The sequence below is a fragment of the Lissotriton vulgaris genome, chromosome 5 (assembly GCF_964263255.1).
Source record: "Lissotriton vulgaris chromosome 5, aLisVul1.2, whole genome shotgun sequence".
Classification (NCBI taxonomy): domain Eukaryota; kingdom Metazoa; phylum Chordata; class Amphibia; order Caudata; family Salamandridae; genus Lissotriton; species Lissotriton vulgaris.
The window spans coordinates 969,477,661-969,497,983 of record NC_141693.1 but is presented as its reverse complement, the minus strand read 5'-3'; the positions used below and the strand labels follow the sequence as shown (position 1 = coordinate 969,497,983).

The 20,323-nt window shown below is 41.3% G+C and overlaps 1 protein-coding gene across 2 annotated transcripts in view; it reads left to right on the top strand.

Moving 5' to 3' along the window:
- PTPRE (protein tyrosine phosphatase receptor type E) overlaps positions 1-19,887 on the top strand; it is a 934,466-nt gene extending 914,579 nt beyond the window's left edge. For both annotated transcript variants that reach the window (XM_086922566.1, XM_086922567.1), the window contains one exon: positions 12,939-19,887. In XM_086922566.1, coding sequence (XP_086778692.1) covers positions 12,939-13,013 — 75 coding nt within the window. In that variant the 3' untranslated portion in view covers positions 13,014-19,887. The remainder of the gene's footprint in view (positions 1-12,938) is intronic.
- The last annotated feature ends 436 nt before the right edge of the window (positions 19,888-20,323 follow it).

Here is a 20,323-nt window from a genome sequence, read left to right as displayed (position 1 = left end):
CTGTGACAGAATAGACATAATAAACGGACTGATATCGGCGATAAGTGTGAGTGTTCGAGTATTGACAATATTCGAGGTCTAACACAATGTCTTGAGATGCCATGATTCATGTCCTTGATTACAGTTCTTTTTTTAGGTGTCAACGGACTGAAGGGTGGGATGCGGGTGGAAATGATGGAGGGATACACACTGATACCGTTTATGTTGCCTTCACTGTGGGGATTCGACGTGTGAGGTATTGAAATATGTGCCAGACGGACAATATTGATGTTGCTGAGAGCGGTGCGCATATGCTAAACTGTAACAGTACTATTCTTCTGATATAAATGTCAGCGTTTTTGCCAATTGTATGTAACTTTTTGAAATGCCAATAAATACAGTTAAAAAAAAAAGTACAGAAAAGATGCAATAATCAGCCTTGTGCTGTCAGTTAGTAGCTCTATAGTCTGCATCTTACTCCTGGTGTGCCCACTACCTTTGTCTTACTTCTTCCATGAAGCTCTCTAGTCTGCTTCTTACTCCTGTTCCCTGCTTGTCATCCCTGTTTTTCTCTGCCTCTGTTCCCCCGTTTTTTCTGTTCCTCTGTTCCCCGAGTTTTTCTGTGCCTCTGTATCCTGCTTGTCATCCCGGTTTTTCTGTGCCTCTGTGTGAGTGGCTCTGTCTGTGTGTGTGCGTGGCTCTGTCTGTGTGTGTGTGCATGGCTCTGTCTGTGTGTGTGGCTCTGTCTGTGTGTGTGTGCGTGGCTCTGTCTGTGTGTGCGTGGTTCTGTCTGTGTGTGCGTGGCTCTGTCTGTCTGTGTGTGTGCATGGCTCTGTCTGTGTGTGTGCGTGGCTCTGCCTGTGTGTGTGGCTCTGTGTGTGTGTGTGCATGGCTCTGTCTGTGTGTGCGTGGCTCTGTCTGTGTGTGTGTGTGTGTGCGTGGCTCTGTCTGTGTGTGTTTGTGCGCGTGGCTCTGTCTGTGTGTGTGTGTGGCTCTGTTTGTGTGTGTGTGTGGCTCTGTCTGTGTGTGTGTGTGGCTCTGTCTGTGTGTGTGTGTGGCTCTGTCTGTGTGTGTGTGTGCGTGGCTCTGTCTATGTGTGTGCGTGGCTCTGTCTGTGTGTGTCTCTGTCTGTGTGCGCGTGGCTCTGTCTGTGTGCGCGTGGCTCTGACTGTATGTGCGTGGCTCTGTCTGTGTGTGTGCGTGGCTCTGTCTGTGTGTGTGTGTGCGTGGCTCTGTCTATGTGTGTGTGCGCGGCTCTGTCTGTGTGTGTGTGCGCGGCTCTGTCTGTGTGTGTGTGCGCAGCTCTGTCTGTGTGTGTGTGTGCGCGGCTCTGTCTGTGTGTGCGTAGCTCTGTTTCCGCATATACTCTCTACTACTCTCTAATGCTCACCTATTGCCATTGTAAATGACAATACCATTTATTTATGTTTTTTAAAAAAATGAAAAAAATGTCATGAGCAATGCCAATAGCTTTACCTTTAATAATGCCAAGACCATTGCATTGTAAATGCTTGTTCACTTTTCTGACCAACACTAAAAGCAGCCTTCAGTCCAATCTTCCTAGCCATTTGTTCAATGTCTTAACATGTCTTCAGTCACCACCCTCGGTGATTTAAAGAATTGGCAGCCACCATTTTCTATTGTGACCTCCCTGTTATTGAAAGGGCTTCTAGCCCTGTCCATCTATTTATGCCCTGTGCTTTAATAAATGTTGCCCTCCATATTTCCAATTTCAGCCATTTTGAGATCCCTTTAATTCCTTTTTTTCTTACTTCTCGCAAAGTCTTTAAAAGGGATTATAGCTATCTCCATAATTCCCTTATTTTGCTCTGCTGCACATATAGCACTTGTGGATTGTATGTATGAGCAATATGCATTTAAGCATGTCCTTATATATTTGAATCTGACTTTTCACTCAGTTTCGGCGCATTGACCCAGAAGTAGAAAATTAAATTTGCACATTGCAGATTTTGACACTTTGTATATGCTTTTATGCAATCTTTGTGAATACACCCCTTTGCCAAAACATCTGAACTATAGGTACCACCATAGGTTAAACGTAGACTAATATTTCCAAATAATAAAACATATAAGAAATATCTAACATAACAAAGAATTTCACATAAATCAAAAAAAACTATTATTCGTCAATTGCAGTGAGTAGTGCAACCATGTCTGCATCTACTGCTTTCGTCTGCACTCATGATGTCACAGATGACATCACAAACTACATCTTCATTGAAATCTCCGATGTCATCAGATATGATCATTAAAATCAGCAGAGGCATCACTGAAGCTGTGCAAATGCATTACAGTTCACAGCATATGGTGCTAAACCTTCAGGCATTTTCATTAGCCATGGTTGTTGGGTGCAGGGCCCCTTTAAAAAGTAAGAATGAATAGTACAAGAAGAAAAGATGGAATAAGCTCTATTTGTAACCAGCATATGCAGCTCGTTCTATAAGTTTATTTCTGTATTTAAAGCACAGGGAACACACTTACATTTGGAGCTTTACATTCAAAAAGGGAGTATTGAACAGGTACAGGGGTAAATAAACAGAATTTTAAAAGCCGAAATAGAAACTATTTGGGGTCACTTCTTCCTGTTTCTTCTATTGCCAGGTTCCAATTTGCCATTTTAATCTTTGATGCAGATGGTCTTGTACACTCAATGCAAAGTATGCCTTATTTTCCGGATGTAATTATGCCTCATATGTTTAAGAGGAGTGTTGGTATTTATATATTTATTTGCAAAGTTTTATATAGCGCTGGGTAGATTCGTAGGTATCAGAGCGCTTTACAAGAGGATCAGCAAGTTAAAGATTACATAATTACTTCAGTTAAGAAAAAGATAGAGGGAAGGAAACATAACGGGGAGGCGAGGAAAACAATGTCAGATGTCCGGCTGGGAAGGTGACGGCCGAGGGGGTGAACCAGGGCCAAACTCCTCTATATCTGCATAGGACAGCTCCACCGGGCATCGGCCAAGGTTGTTCAGCCTCCGCGGTGAGAACAGAAAGACGAAAAACATGCTATTACACGATAACATAAGTTCTTTTCGCGTTACGTAGCAAAGACAAAACGTCTTATGTGGAATGGAAGGTAGAGAGGAGAAAGGTATACAGGGGGAAAAGGAATGCAGATAGCCTCAGGCAGACCAGAAGGGGGAAGGGACTTCAGGGGAAATAAGCAGTCAAAGTGAAAGATAGACAAGACCGTGAAGCACCGTTAAGAACAATGTCCGATGTCCGGCTGAGTAAGTGACAGCCAAGGGGGTGAACCCTAGCCAGAATCCTCTACAGCTGCATAGGACAGCTCCACGGGCATTGACCAAGGATGTTCGGACTCCGCGGTGAGAACAGACAGTAGAAGAACATGAGATTACACGAGTTTTATAGCAAAGACAAAACGTCTTATGTGGAATGGAAGGTAGAGAGGGAAAGGTAAACAGGGTAAAAGGAATGGAGATAGCGTCAGGCAGACCAAAAGGGGGGAAGGGACTTAAGGGGAAACAAGCAGTCAAATTGAAAGATATACAAGCCTGTGAAGCACTGTTAAAAACAATGTCCGATGTCCGACTGGGTAGGTGACGGCCGAGGAGGTGAACCATGGCCAGACTCCTCTATAGCTGCATAGGACAGCTTCGCCGGGTAACAGCCAATGGTACTCGGGATCAGCGGTAATTACAAACAGATTTGGTTTTTCGCTCATGAGGCATCATCATAGTTCAATCAAAGGCATAAGTCCCGGTGTAATTGGGAAACACCCTTCGCTTCGTCCTCCCGCTAGCCTAAGTCTAACATTTCTCCTACTTCATCTGATCTTGGGGTAAAGGATTGGGCCACCTCTTCTGCACCTTTTGTTCACTGGCTGGCACCTAACAGTAGAGATTCACTTCAACATACCTTAGTCGCTGAATCTTTAAGTAGCGCGACATAGTAGTTTATGATGGATTTTGTGGACCAGTCTCCTCTCTGAATATCTGCTGCGGGCATACATTGCAAATTGATCTGTGCTAATTCAATTACACATCTTCTTCGTGCAAGTAGCAAAAATTCCACACTAAGGAGATTTTCAGACATCATGGAGGTTTTCCACAATTGTCATCTGAAGATAGAGGAGCCTATGCATGTTGGAGATTAACAACCAGAGGTTAACAACTACATATGCATGTTCAAGAATCAGTTCAAGAATGTGCATGCGAATTGTGGACAATCGGACCCAGAATACATATAAATGTTTAAGAACTGCAGGGTTATTATCATACATGTACATTTAGTATTTGTTAATTACCCATTAGTAAGAAGTGGTTCTCAAATGAACTTGTTTGTTTGAAAATCTCTAAGCTACTTCAAGTTTCTCCTTAGTGTGCTCTTTTCGCAGTTTGTGTGTCAGGAGTGCAGATATGTGACTCTCAGAATTTTGTGCAATGGTCCTTCAACACAGGTTAAAAATTGAAATTATCAATCATGGGCAAGAGCATCCTCAGGATCTGCATTTTAAATGCACCAATGGTAACTACAGCAAGATGACGTGAAGGTGTTTGAGGCCAAACCACCACACCCACGCTTTGCATGGGTTTGACAATTGTTTCCTCTTGCTAGAAGGTGTCATGAAATTCAATATCCAGAAAGCAGTCAGCACACAGTAACTGTTACATAGCAAATATGGGTGCCAAGACTGCTTTGGTACATCCACATACCAGATCGACTTTTCTCTGCCATCAATAGTCCTATGATAAGTTCCAGAGGAAGACTCCAACCCAAGGAGTTTCCGCTGTGCTTTATCTCATTAGGGTCAGTTGGCACAACGGCTTTCCTGTTTTTTTTTAAGTTAAATACCACTCATAAACTCACTTTATAATCATTGAGAACTTTTTTATCTTTTTAGCTTCCAGAACTTGTCTCTTGGTTTTGTGATTTAGCTTTTGAGTGTTGATGCCTGCTCTGCCAAAATATAAATGTATTTTTATTTTCTATGCTGTATAGCCAGAATCAAGTAAAACCATTTATGGCTTCTTACTGTTCACTCTCCTGATCTTAAATTAAATTCTTTCTTAGACATTTAGCCCATTTTGCTCACTCTGCGTACTTCAAATTCCATCTGGTGGCACCACCTTCTGGTTGGCTTCAGGATGTCTCTACCCGGACTGGGGCTGACAAGACAACTGATCTGTGTATTTACCTACTGTTTGGACGTGATCTGTGCTTAATTCTTAAATAAATGAGTTCCTGTGTCCAAAGCTCTAATCAGAAGCCTGCTACCTTTGCCCGTATATGTCAGCGCCAAATACCAAGGCTGTGTTGCCTTGAATCAACCTCATGTCTCTTTAATCCAATACCAGACACGTGCTTTCGCAGATTTCTGCTTCCTTCCTTTGTGGCAGCTTCTTAATCATTTTCTTCCTCTGTCTTTTCACTTGCATGATTTTCCCGGATGTATGACGTTAGCACGCATACTATTACCACGCATACTTTTACAACGCGGTATTTACAACGAATACCGTTACAACGCATAGCGCTTTGAGGTGCTGGATAGTGGTAAGTATAATTTTATATTCTAACTCCAGTCCCCGTGGACACTAGGGAAGGTGTTGGATATAAAATTAAACGTATTCCCTATCCTAGAGCGCCCCCAGCGCAATGCGTTGTAATGGTATGCGTGGTAATGCCTGCGTTGTAATGGTAGTGCGTTGTAAAAAATGCGTGCTAAACGTTGTATACCGATTTTCCCTCTCTTGTTCAGAGTAAATGCCTGGAGTAGAAAAATAAGTGCCGGTCCACAAAAATGAGTGCCGATTTGCCTTACAGACAACCGTAGGCTCAAATTAAGCACTGATATGGTGCGATGTAATATCAGGTGCCTCCTTTCTAGTATGGAAGACTAGAAATCCCTTACACATATCACACTCAGGAGATGGCTGTGGGCTATGTTCATAAATGTTTATGTACCTTTAGTCCTGTTCCAGCAGAGCATGAGAGTAAAGCACATAACCAGGGCTCTCTAGAAAATCCAGTAAGCACACACAGCAGGGCCACAAATACCATCATCCTTCACTCATCCACATGTGCCCTAGTGGCTCACATGAACCAGTGAGGTAGTTACTCTTCTTCCATTTCTGCTTGTTTAGAAAAATTAAAAAGTGATGGGTTGAATGCTTGAATTAATTTCAGACACTGCTAATTAATCAGACCACACAGTCCAGGAGGAATGTGTTGAAAACTGCAAGGAAGATGCTCCTTTCCTTTGGTGCAGGAGATACCCCAGATGTGTTGTATGTGCTTACTGTGCCATAGGACTCACTGAGGAGGCCTAGGAAGGCTGAAACTAGTCGGGTTTGCTCATGCTACCATGTGTAGAGGTCCTAGCCTGGCTGTTTGAGCTCAGCTATTCCTATAATGCAAACCCAAGCCTTGTTTGAGTGTGGCTATTCCTTGTCTACAATGCCAAAGTAGATTTGTCATCCATCATAGTTTGCACTCTGTCGCCTGGGACACAGTGGGATGGTCTTCCATTACCAATAAAATTGTTAAACTGTGTTTTGAAGCAGTGATGAGGAGTCAGGACTAGATTAAAGTGAAAGGTTTCAAAGGTCGGTAGGCTTGTTTTGCCTCTAAATGGTTTGGTAGACAATTTTGTTCCCATTTTGGATGAGTTTGCAAGGTTACCTGGGGCCATGCATCGCACGGGTAGACTGCCTTTAAACGTCTTGCAGGTGGATGTGTTGGTGAGCACCAAGTCAGTTATGAAGCTGAGGGTGATGTTTGTTGTTAGAAATGGGGGTATCTAGTTGGCAGAAGTTTTCACCGTGTCCAAGTATTGACCTTTATTGTAATCGGGGTAAGGGAGTCACACAGCTAAGATAACCCTTGGTCATCCCCTTAGTAGCTTGGCATGAGCACTCAGGCTTATCTCAGAGGCAATGAGTAAAGCGTTTACACAAGCATACACAGTAACAGAGTGAAAACACAACAACTGGATGCCACTCCAGTTTAGAAAAATAACTGATATTTATCTTAATAAATCAAGACCAAACAACAAAAATCCAACATTCACAAGTAAAGATATCACTTTTAAAGGTTCAAAATAGTTCTGCCCATTGGAAACTATGGATGCGTCGATTTTAACACAAAGTACCTGGGGTGCGTCAAAAGCAAAGATGAAAACAGGCGCAGGGAAGATGAAGTGCCAGAAAAGAAAAGCAATGCATCGGTTTCTTCCTCCCAAGGGAGGTGATGCATCTGTTCCTTACTACCAAGAAAGGTGATGCGTTGGTTCCTTACTGCAGCGCAGCGGAGGTGATGCGTTGGTTCCTTACTGTCAGAGGAGGTGATGGATCGGTTCCTTACAGTTAGGGAAGGTGATGCGTCGATTTCCAGACACACAGCCTCGCTTCCTTACTGCTGTGCAACGTCGATGAAGAACTTGACGCCCAGGGACGATTTATCAAAAATCCAGACGCGATGTGTCAATGTGACCATGGCGGAAACTGGCGCTGCGTCGATGTCCCAGCCACGGAGCAGGTGAAGCGTTGATTTCTTCAGCCTCATAGCAGCGCCTGCGCCAGAGTCAGAACGTTCGTCACAGACGTCGGTAATACGAGGGTCAGGACTCGGGTTGCTGTGATCTTTCAGCTGCACGACAGGCGCTGTGTCGATTTTTTTCGGCTGCAGATCGGCGATTTGTTGGTTTTTCAACCACACAACGCTGCTGCGTTGGAAAAAACAGGGGCTGTGAGTTGATTTCTTGGTTCTTAGCAGCAAATACACCTCAAGTGGCCCAGAACTGGAATTGGCACCACTTGGCAGGTCAGAACTCCCTGCAGAGGAGTTCAGAGGCTGCAAATGAAGTCTTTGATTGCCCTAAGACTTCTTAGAAGTAGGCAGGCACGCACAAGCCCTTAGTGAACCTTGGAAAGCAGGATGTAGAAAGCAAAATCCAGTACTTTCACTCCCAGGACAGAAGCAGGGGCCAGCACAACAAATCAACAAGCAGAGTGGGAGTCCCTCATACAGTATCCAGCTCTTCTTCCTGGCAGAATATCCTCTTAGTCCAGAACCATTCTGATTTGAGTGTCAGAGGTCCAATACTTATGCCCCTTTCTGCCTTTGAAGTAGGCAAACTTCAAAGGAAAGTCTTTGTACTGCACAAGACCCTGCCTTTCCCTGACCTAGCTCCAGAAACACTCAGGGGGGGTGGAGACAGCTTTGTGTGAGGACGGGCACAGCCCTAGTCAGGTGTCAGTGACAACTCCTCCCACCACTCTAGCTCAGGAAGGCCCATCAGTCTGGCGATAGCCCATCAGGATATGCAAGGCCCAACTCAGCTCCCTTTGTGTGACTGTCTAGAGCATAGGTCTTCAATCTATGGGGCGCGACCCCCAGGGGGGTCGTGGAGTCATTTTAAGGGGGTCGCGCATTCACCGGCCTCGCTGCTGCCTCGAATCCAAAACGTTTACCTTTCGTTTTGGACTCGAAATAATTACATCTCAGAAACCTCTCTGATTGGAGGATAGGGCAAAATAAGCCAATCATGATGTGGCTACGTCGTAATGCCTGTCCTCCAATCATGGACTGCAGCATGCACACCAGGAAATGCCCGCGAACTTTGTCCATAAAGATGGACTAGCACGTTCGACAATGCAGGCTGTATTTCCACGGAGGTTTGCGCAGTCACTGCTGGCTTTCACTGGACCCAGCTGTCTTTCTTGACCCTGACCCTGGCTGCTTTCACCTCGTGTCCCCTTTTCCAACACTTCTTCGTGACTGCCTCTGCATTAGTATCTCCTTCCCGGCTGGTTCCCAATGCAACCCGAAGCTTTCAGGAATAATAAGGCAAGCCCCCTCCTCGTCCGCCCACGCAAAGACACACAGAGATTATTATCTGTTTCTTCGATCGAGCAATGTGGGTGGGGGGTGGGAGGGGGACAGGAAAAAGGCTCCAGTTACATTTTATGACTGTGGAATTGTGTTTGTTTTCGGTGTACATTCTGTTTTTGTTGCAGCAGTTTTATATTCATTTTTGTGACATTGAAATGTTTATTTTCCATGTTCTTTCAGTTTTTATTTTTGACACAGGAGATTAATATGATGCCTTTGTCCAACTACAGTTGACACACTCGAAACAAAAATTATGGTTATTTATTCATGTGTAAAGCATCCACGATTGCACCTTACTTGATGTGGTGGTTTCTGTAGTACAAAAAACTTTATAACGTGGAGGAATCTTTTAAAACCGGTCTGGGAAGAGTTCATCCGAGGACATCATTTTTTGTCAAAAAGTTCTAAATAGATTGGTGAATATGAGCTCATAGAAACCTAAATACCCTTCTGAATTTCAGCTGTGGTTAGAAACAGATAATTATGTCCTGCAAAGAAAGATATTGGTGCTATACATATTAGAAAAATTATGATATTTGTAATTACAAAATAGTTTATTCGTGTGTTTTGCAAAGAAACTAGATTCCAAGACACAGAGTATTTAAAATTGTGTAGTTCAAATGTATTAAGACCGCTTCTATAAATGACGAGCAATAGAAGTACTATTTGCGGTAATACAGCAAAACATAAGAATATGCCAGAACATTTAGTCAGGCATGTAGATACAACTTCAGTTTTAATGCATAAGTATCTTCTCATGAGTAAAACCATAGCATTAGTCAGCAAACGTGGCCAAGCACTAACTCTAGAAATGTCCATTTAGTTAGTTCTTAACTTTTTCATACCTCTCTTACTATTCTGATCCCCCCCCCAAAAACAAGTCTTTCTAAACTTTTCCCCCTCCGTCTCCCTTTTACTCATCCCAAGCCTCCTACTACTGCTGTGAGCTCCAAAACATCCCTCCACTATCCTTCTCAATCCAAATAACATAATACCATATCCACCACTCAAATTACTTGCCTTTTTCACTATACTAATTTACCACTAATGCTTTTATGGGTTCTGGAGAAGCCTGCTACTTGCTGAAAAAGCGCTCTGACACTTAGTCAGGGGTAATAAGCGCTATATAAATGCAATTACAATAAAATACAATATCTTTGACACACTGCAGCAGTGAATGCTCTGTGGGTCTTCAGTTCATATAGAACACATCCCGCCATTTTGTTTGCAATGAGATTTTGTGTCCTAAACTAAGCACATGTGACTCAACGCTGAATGGTGCCTCCGCATATATGGTGTTGTCATTGTGGTATTGAATACCAATGTGTGCCAAAACTGTTCTCTCGTGGCATCATTTCCCATGACTGGTCTATAAGTTTGTCAGCAATAAATTGTCATAAATCACCCAGATACCGGGGAGGGGAGAAGGAGGCCACAAGGGTGTGCGGTAAACAGCTGTCTGTCTCATGTCAAGGACAGGCTCTCATGGAATTGCTGTGTGTGCTAATTTGGAGGCTACTCCGCTCCTCACCGACTGCCTGTGTGATCTTGAATGATCTAGTTTACCTGTCTGTTAGATTACCGGCCTCTGGGTACAACGAACTTCACCCACAAAAAAGAAACAACTGGTGTCTTTTGGCTTCCATCTCTAGATGAGTGTGTTTTGCTACCTTTCACAACCTCTCTACTGACCCTCACCCTGCAAAGGCCTTTCCAAGACAAAGGCTCAGTTGAGCCATTTTGACCGTGCAACATGTTGTCCTCCACCTGCACCAAATGCATGGGAACACGTGTTTACAATTAGTGCCATTCTCCTTCCAGACACTAAGCCTCCCACTGTATTGAATATCTGGCCTGCATAGCAGGGCGCTTCTAGGGGCACTGGCATGAACAAGGTCATAGGTCACCTGCTAGGGACAGGAGAGCATAGATAGTCTACTTCAAGATGACCTTTGTGTACAGCCCAAGCACACACATCACAAGGGCATACCCCATGATCGTTCTTTCACCTCATGCACATAAATATAGCCCAGTTTACTGGACACCAGGGCAGCCAGCCTCTTAGCATTTTCTCGTGGCCTTCAGAAGTTACAGTTCACTTGGTCAAAATAATTCCAAAAACAAATAACAAACCCCCAAAAAATATCAGGTGAATTAGCATGACCCTGTGCCCCCAGCTAAATAAATCTGAAGCATCCTTCTCTGCACATAACAAACACATAAGGGCAGTAATAATTGGGGGCGCTTTTGGTTGTCTATGATGATGAGTACCAAGTTCTAAAAAATTTTGTCGGAGGGGGTCCTCACGCCTAACATTTTTTGACAGGGGGGTCTCGGCATCAAAAAGTTTGAAGACCTCTGGTCTAGAGTGAATGCACAAGAGCCCAACTGTCATCCTAACCCAGATGTGGATTCTACAGATAGGCAGAAGCACAGAATGTTTTTAAGCTAGAAAAAGACAACTTTCTAAAAGTGGCATTTTCATACACGCAATTTAAAAAACAACTTCCCCAAAAGATGTACTTTTAGATTGTGAGTTCAGAGGTCCCAAACTCCAAATCTCCCAATGGAAATTACACCTTAAAGATATTTTAAAGGCAATACCCATGTTACCCTATGGGAGAGATCAGCATTGCAATAGTGAAAAACGAAATTAGCAGTATTTCACTATTAGGACATGTAAAACACACCAGCACATGTCCTATCTTTTGAATACACTGCATCCTGCCCATAGGCTGGCCTGGGCCTACCTTAGAGGTGACTTACATGTAGTAAAAGGGAATGTTTGGGCCCGGGAAGTGTGTGCACATGCCAGGCCGAAGTGGCAGTTTAAAACTGCACTCAGAGACACTGCGGTAGCAGGTCTGAGACATGTTTGGTGGGTAATTCATGTGAGTGGCACAATCAGTGCTGCTGACCCACTAGTAGCATTTGATTTACAGGCCCTGGGTATTCCGGTGCACTTTACTAGGGACTTACTAGTAAGTCAGATATGCCAATCATAGGTAATCCAATCACCAAAACAATTTAGACATAGAACAGATGCACTTTAGTACTGGTTAGCAGTGTTAAAGTGCCCAGAATCCTAAAACCAACAAAAATAGATCACAAAAATATAAGCAAGGTGGCAAAACGTTTGGGGTTAAACCACAAAAACGGCCAGGGTCAACATTTGTATGTTGGTAAAAGCAGATATAGTCAAAAGACCAAAACACTGGACTTTTTCCTTCAGAACGGTTTCATTACTATTCACTAATATGTGGTAGCAAAAGGAAGGAGTATACTTTTTGTAGACAACATTGTGGATATTGGCTAACTGGCCCAGAGTGCTACCACATTAAGAACGATGTTCTGTTGGCTTTTCAAATTTCTTAAAGGGAACAACTCCATGCTTTCAGTGATGTCTGCTGCCCTTCCGCACATGGCATCGTGTGTAACCAACACTATACCCACCATTCCACTAATGTTGGTAAATGTTCCATTTCTCCACATTACCTTCACGCTCGTTGTCCTACTGGTACATCAGTGAAGGAATAATTGCAACATATGAGTGAAAATATCATTAAGATCATTGATTTTATATTATTTACGTGCATAAGCGATTTATTGCATAAGATCGGATGAAAAATTGACATCCTCCATGTGACCTTCAAAGGTATCTGGAATATCACATCTGTGAATATACACTATACACTACCACAAATACATGAATAAATAATTAAAAGAACAGTATGTACGGGCCAATTTGCTCCATGTTTCCACTCATGCAATAATATTGCATAAAGACAAAATGTAACAAGAAGATTTAACATTTAATGAACGGTGGGCATCTTTGTAACTTGATTTTTGCCGGACTGTGTGCTTTATGCAGTTTTAGGAGTGGCTTGGTGATCCATTCGCAGGCCATCTGAACATCTGCACTTTCAAGGGCAAGCATGGTTACAAAAAGGAAATGCCACAATGCAATGCTGTATCTTTTTTACCAAAGCTTCAAGAAATCAGATTCATCATTGTTTACCTGTATGCCCTCATTGTTCTTCACTTCAATTCTTTGACTGTTGTTTTTCTTTCCTTTTGCAGGAGCAGTATGAATTCTGTTACAGAGTTGTACAAGACTTTGTAGATATATTTTCGGACTATGCCAACTTCAAATGAGGATTCTTGCCTTAATCACCGGTTTCTTTTCATTTATGGGCCAGTATAAATATTTTGTACATAAGATGTTAATAAATGACCCTGACCTAATTGTTTTTAATATTACTAAAGTATATGAGATGTAGCGCACTTACTTTGTAAAAAGGTATTACAACCGAAATACATTAGAGAGCTATTTCTATTTGTAGCTGGGAGCTGGGGCATCTATAGAAGGCTCTGATGCCCCAGTATCCCAACATGCACAAGCACGCCTAAGGCGGGACCGGAATACAGAGTGCTGCACAAGGAGACAATGTACATATATATATAGATATATAAAGCTGGGAGATATATTTCATATGAATAAACTATTTTTATTATCTGTGCTTTATGAGTCCAGACAATGGCACTGCTCTGAAATCTAGCTATTAGATATGTTTTAGCTAATAATTGGAATGTAGATGATGAAACTATTTCTTCTAACATCATTACATTATGTGCACTCTATAAGTTGTCCATCTGCTAGGACGGGTGGCTTGAAAACAGATTTAGACTTGGCTCCTTCTTAAGAGCCGGCCGGATGCAGGGCTTCTGCCCACAACTGCCAGATGTCCCATCTGCTGTATCCAGAGTGTATTCGACCACTATGCCACTTTTTGTTAGATGTCCCACATTTACCAAACTCTTATTAAGGCTGCTAGTGCCATTGACTTGTATGGACCATTATTTATGTATAGTATTGGGTGAGAATTAGTGACAGCTAAATGGAGTAGCAACCTCATGTTAATCTTCAGTGCATAAAAGGAATGTAGACTTATTTTAATGTCCTTTCAATCATTGACATGTCACTACATGACACGGCATCATGGTAAACTAGTAATGATGCGTATTACATCATAACGGTAGGGCTCCATTAGTGACCTAAACAGGATCACAAAAGCAGTAATTATTGTTTTGTTAAAGATGTGTCCCCTGAACCATATCGTTTTGAAATGCCCTTCTGCGTAAATGAAAGAAAATCAGTGTCAAAAATAATAAATCCGTTATACTTCTTAAAAGTATGTAAGGTCCCAGCCACCTTAGCATTTTCTTGTGTTAGAGCGGTTGGGAACATTTGCACTTTCAGTTGACTTTAAAATGACACAGTGTGCCTTTTTCCAACTAAATCTAAACAGTTTGTTATATTTTGGGAAATTCAAATCTCCGACAAGGTGTTGTTATTTCTCAGCTCACATATTTATTTAATGAGGCTTTCCTCTGGAAATTAATATACATTTAGAGTTGTTCCCACACATCAAGTATTTGTACATGGTGCCGTAAGAAGGCTTCCTTCAGTGGCATCGGAGCAGAGCTAGCTGTTGCACAGAAGTACCATAGCCACAATAAAATGTTAGTTTAGTGGTGGCCCCCAGTAAGACATGCTATGCAAACTCACACTTTCTCGCCCTGTAACTCCTCTACAACTTATTAATGTTACTTTGCACTTGAGAGTGCAGTCCTTCATTTTGAATTTAAGATTTAAAAAGAACTGTAACTCCTGATGGTATAAATGCTCTGAGCGCAATGTTCACAATGAATCAGTGGCACAAAGATCAAGATATTTGTTTCTAGGTGATGTGGAAATGCCGAGTTATTTTACTTTGCACTATGCCTAGGTACCAGTGTTAGTTAGAGTTCCAAATATCAGGTGATTCGGGAGTGGAGGTCATTTGCACAGGATTTCTCAAATTTAGTCAAGCAATGAGAACAGGATTAATAGTCCATTCTCCTACTTTCACAGCTGATAATTTACTAACATCAACAAAATATTGCTTTAGGGAAAAGCCCATGTAGTAAAATATACATCATGCACTTGCTGCTGTAGGCAAGCAGAAGAGTACTTAAATTAAATGCCAAGACACGGAAACAAGTCACCTAAAACACCGTATTTCCACATCAACATACTGTGCCATAGTGATATGATTTAGAACTTGTTTAGCCATGAAACATGGTCTGTGAAGTTAAAAGCACTGACGTCCTTTGTCTGACTTTGGCTGGAATCAATCATATGTGTTGGGATGTTCGTGGTAGTTTGCGTCGTCCTTATACAAGGGATAGTATTTGAAATGTTGGCTATTCTTTGGCAGTTTCACCTTGGGAGTGGGGCAAGTTATTACAAAGCTTCTATCACCTTTGAAAAATCATCAGCCCCATCTAACATCTGCAGTGGAAAGATCTTCAATTTAGGCCTTTCTACCCTTGACCCCCGCATTGCAGGGCTTACTCTATATGGGGGATTTGTTACACAAACTCAGATGTCAAGTCATAAGATAAACTCCTTAATAAAGTAGACTCAAAAAAACCTATCCAATTACAGTCCATTTAAGACTTTCTCTGCATGTTGAAGACATATGAAACACCTGTTGAGCAACTTCCTTTCTGGCTCCCATTAATTTATGCTACTACAAATGCATGAATAAGTATCAGGAGAGAAATGTTTGCCTCTTGTGAACAAACCCACGCATACATTCTTATTCTACTGGCCCATTTAGTTTCAGTTGAAAACATGGTCACAGCATGCCATTTCATAACATGCCTTCTTTCACTCGGGTGATAGGAAACGACAGTACCCTGCTACACTTGCTTTCCAATCCACATCCAGCAGATGCGATCAGGACCACATCTCTCTGGAAAGCTCATTATCTACTACAGAGGTCCTCGGACTTAAGCCTTTTACCTATTCCTTTCGGTGTCTATATTGCCAAGATTATGGAGAGTACCACAACATCACTCACAATATGTATGCGGTTGAAACACAGGGCTACCACAGGCTGTTGGAGGAATATGGGGAATGGCACAATTTGGAACATTTCCTGAAATGAACCAGATAAAGGAAGGAACTCAACTTGCTCTGCCTTATTGGTAAAAAAACAAACATAGCCCAGTTATCTACGGATTTGGTCAATCATGCCTCAATGTGGCTGCTAACCAGTAATTTCAGAAAGCTTGTAACCTGTCAGTGGTGTTTGGTAACAACATGTCTGTCAGTCCCAATGCCAGTTTCCATTTTAATACTGTTACCAATAATGCTTTGTAGCAACTCATACATCTACAAATGATCATACCCTTCAGCATCTAGCATAAATGGGTCTAGTATTTGTAAGGGGCATCTCCTGCCTAAGCTATGTCAATGCTATCTACAAAAGAACTCCCAAAAGAATACTTCCAAGCTTAAGTGATTCCAAAATCATGTAGCTCAACTTCCATTAGCTTGGGATGCTACACCCATAGAATACATGCCTTGAAAATCTGCAAAGGCTAATAATGAAAGAAAGACTGCAGTTTAAGACTCAATGTCTAGTTTACAAGGCATTTCATGGTACACCAAATACCCACTTTTTAACATTTTCCAGCCATACCAACTTTCATAAGCTTTCATTCTGGAATGCTATTCTGTGGTCATTCTGGAATGTCATTCGTACACATCTGAGGCTAACAACTGATTTCCTAAAGCTCCACAAAGACACCATCGCTCACTTTTTTCCCTTAGGTTTTAATTGGATCCAAGAAGGAGGCAATGCTGTCTGGCTCTCCAGACAACATTGGCAGCTGATGACTTGTTAAAATGATGGGGACTAAGATGTTTACTTTTATTCTTAGTGAGTGAGCATGTTTTTTCAGATTGGGAAAAGGCTTAAGAAATATGTGGAGGATGTAGCCTTTGAAAACAGTATTTCTCAACGAAAACATACTTCACCTTTCCTCACACTGAAAAAATTGTGCTCACTAGGAATAAAATAAATAATGTTGCGCCCTACCATTTACTTCACCAGCCATCACTGCCAGACAAAATAGCATTTTGTTCCTAGGGTTCTCCATACACTAATAAAAAGGTAACTTGTAAGGTTTTTTTTAATGAAATTTGGTTCCACCTTGTGGTGGTACTCTAAAGCTGCTGGCTTACATCACCATATGAATGTACCAACGCTGAACAGGTGGCCACTTAGCAGCATGAACCATAAAACCAACCAAGAAACAGAAGATTCAGGAGCAGGTCAGTCCACACAATGACATGTGATACTGTAGTAATTAATTCCTAAAATTGCAATGTCATTAAAACTCACATCAACTACTCAACCTTTAACCAGGTGGCTCTTTAGCTACGTTAGGGCTATCTTCTTCAGCCCACAACTCAACAAGGCGGTCGACCTTGAATCTGGGGAACTGGGTTTGAGTCTCGGCAATGACGCTGAATATCCTGTGATTTTGGGCAAATCACTTAATCTCCCCATTGCCTAACAAAAGTGAATGTGTCCTCATGTAATGTTACTGGGGCTATATAAAGCGCTCCGATACCTGATTTGGGTCAAGTTCGCGCTAAATAAGACTCTGTAAAAAAGAAAAACGCAACCCCATGCATAACCAGTGAGCAGAACACCAAGGCCATTCTTATGGTCGATGTTGGGCATTAGGACAAGCGCCATGCTTGTTCCCACAGTTCCATATCAAACTTACTTTTCTTTAATTGGGATCATGGAGAAAATGAAAACTTGTCACCTTGGCCCCACAGAGCACAGTAGACTGCCACATTTCCATCCAGAATGGCAAACTGCTCAGAGGCGACTCCCAGTTGCATGTGAGCCAAATCTGAAAAATAAAGAGATAGTAGTACAATGGACAGAGACTCACCTCCCATGATAAGCACAAAATGGCATTGTATTGTGGACATGAGAAAGCAATAACTTTTGCTGCAGAGGTAGTAAATTATTATAGAAGTTATAACAAGTATAACAAATTCTATTTTCTCCAAATGGTTTGCAGAACATCTTTTTACACAAAGTATTTGCTTCTAAAGAGGTCAAGCCAATTTGTAGGTAGCCTCTGAAGATTAGTATCAGAGGTGGTGGGCTAAGCACATTTCTTGGTAACACTGGAATAATTACTGCTTCTTGTCTTCCCAAAAAACATGTTCAAAACATAGATACTTTAAATATTTCTAAAGTCGAGATAAAGTATATGTAATAGGGATATAGTAACATTCAAGATATGAGTAAAAAAATGAGTAAATCAGTGAATGTATTTATATACCACACACTCACAGAACTAAACTTCCCCCAGGAGCTGTACAGCCATAAAGGATTAGTGAAGGAAGACGGGGTATATTTAAATAGTATCATTTTACATTGGCGGAATACTGGATGATTTTCAGTGCCCCTCAGCTGTATCTGTTGGTCATTATTGACCAGTGGGGCCAAATCAGAATTGCAAGTTTTCCAGACACATTTTGCCAGAAAAACCTGGTGAAATGTGTGCAGGGGGAAAGGTTCTGGAACAAGCAGAAGACATGCAGGAACCAATTCATACAGTTATTTCCTAGTCTCGCTTGAAAAAAATCATAATGGATGGGTAATACAGGGGCTCAGAATTACAATACCTCACTGTATCCGTAAGTTTGGGTGCAGTGTTACCTATGCACTTTCTCTGAGTTATTCTTAATGATGGCCTGAATGCTCTTTTTATCAAGAGAGACTATTTTAAAAAAGGGCGCCATATAACAGACCGAGGTTACTTAATACCAAGAGCTTGGTGAAGTGAGATTGCTTTGGGTTGTTTATTATTAGGATAGTGTGGGGCCTCACAAAACAAGGTTTGATGGAGCAGGCAACATAGTATAACTTTGATACACTCTTTAATGTAGAGTCAGACATATTCGCCTAGAGTTCTAGATGTGTTTGAAATTGTTAGAGCAATATCAAGCGTGAAAGGGGTGTTTTTTATTTTACTAAAGGTATCACAAAATATGACCTACTAAGTTAGGTGAAATATCCAGACTGCATTAGATTGCTGCACAAAAGTCTAGGACTGGAAACACTGTCCATAATGGCTTAGTGGCAGGTGGCCACCCTCCGTACCATATTGTCACAAATCAGCATCTATCACAAACTAAACAGAAATTCATATGTTATGTCAGACATGCATTGGGCCTTTTATCAATGGTACTGTTGTACTGCTTGACAACTTTTGGATTTTTCTTTTAATGCCTGCAGTCCATTAGATATTTTCACAGAACTCTGTGGTGATTCCCAACATCCATATAATCTAGAGTAATGGATACTTTAGTCCTTATATAATGCAAGATTTCATCTGTAGTCTTGCAGTATATGCATAATTCACAATGAAACTGTTATGGTAACACCGTGTGGCTTGACGAGCAAGAGCTTTTAATAAAAACAAACATTAAGCATACTAGAAAAATAATGATTGCAGACAACCCCATACCATAAATGTTTCATGACATTATAGTACAAATGTTTTGCCTCTGTGTTCTTTCATTTAGGCAAATAAATCTGCACTTAATAAAAGGTTCTCTTACATTTCTGTAATGGGGGGTTGCTTCTTTTAAAAATGTCTATGTTGCATGCAGTTGCATCGAAATGCCAAATTAAGATTGGAAGGGATATATTCTGATCTGCAATTGATATTTGTCACTATGTGACTAACTTTACAGTTCATTGTGCGTTGTTACATTAAATGAAGAATGCACATTGTATTTGCCAGTGTTTTAAAGATGTTTTTATGTATCCATTATTACAGAGCAAGACACTTATTTTAAATATTTTCGTTGCTTTGGATATTTGTTAGTTCTTAAAATAATAATCTTGTTAACCGAGTTGCTAACAATTTAAATGTATTTGCTCTAAGTTAAAGACGTATGTTGAATATCAAATTAACTTCTCTCATATTTTCTTTTAATTGAATTTGTAATTTGTTCTTGCCCTGTTTATAATGCTGATGAAAGTTGAATTATTTCTATATGCAAACAGCAAGGTCTATAATATGTGTGTTTTATTTAGATTTTTTTGCTGTAAAAAGTTTTTGTTATTTAATTATGTAAAATAAAAGCATTTTTACTGGTCTTTCATGAATTGCGTTTTCGTGTTAACCAGAACAACACAACCCTTAAACGGTAATTGTGTATCAGTTCCCAGCTGCTCCAGTGAAAGCTGTTTTTGGGCATTCCTTATCCCCTAGCAATCCTTGTCCCCTAGCAACAAGGACGTTTTTGCTGTCTTGCACCCTCTTGTGGTTATTTGTGGAGGCATTATAAGGCAACGTCTGACAGGGGCATTGATGAACCACTGACCGTCAATCTAGGTTTGCTGAAATGAGCAATAACCCTAGATTCACTTGTATTTATCTTGGCAGACATCAGTTTGACAGTAGACCAGAAGGAGCCTCCAAAACCCATACAAATGAAAACAGACAAAGGCCAAGCCTCTCTTCATAAATACACCCATCATTACCTGAAATAACGCACATGCTTATAAAAGCTATAGCCTTTGGTTTTGTAA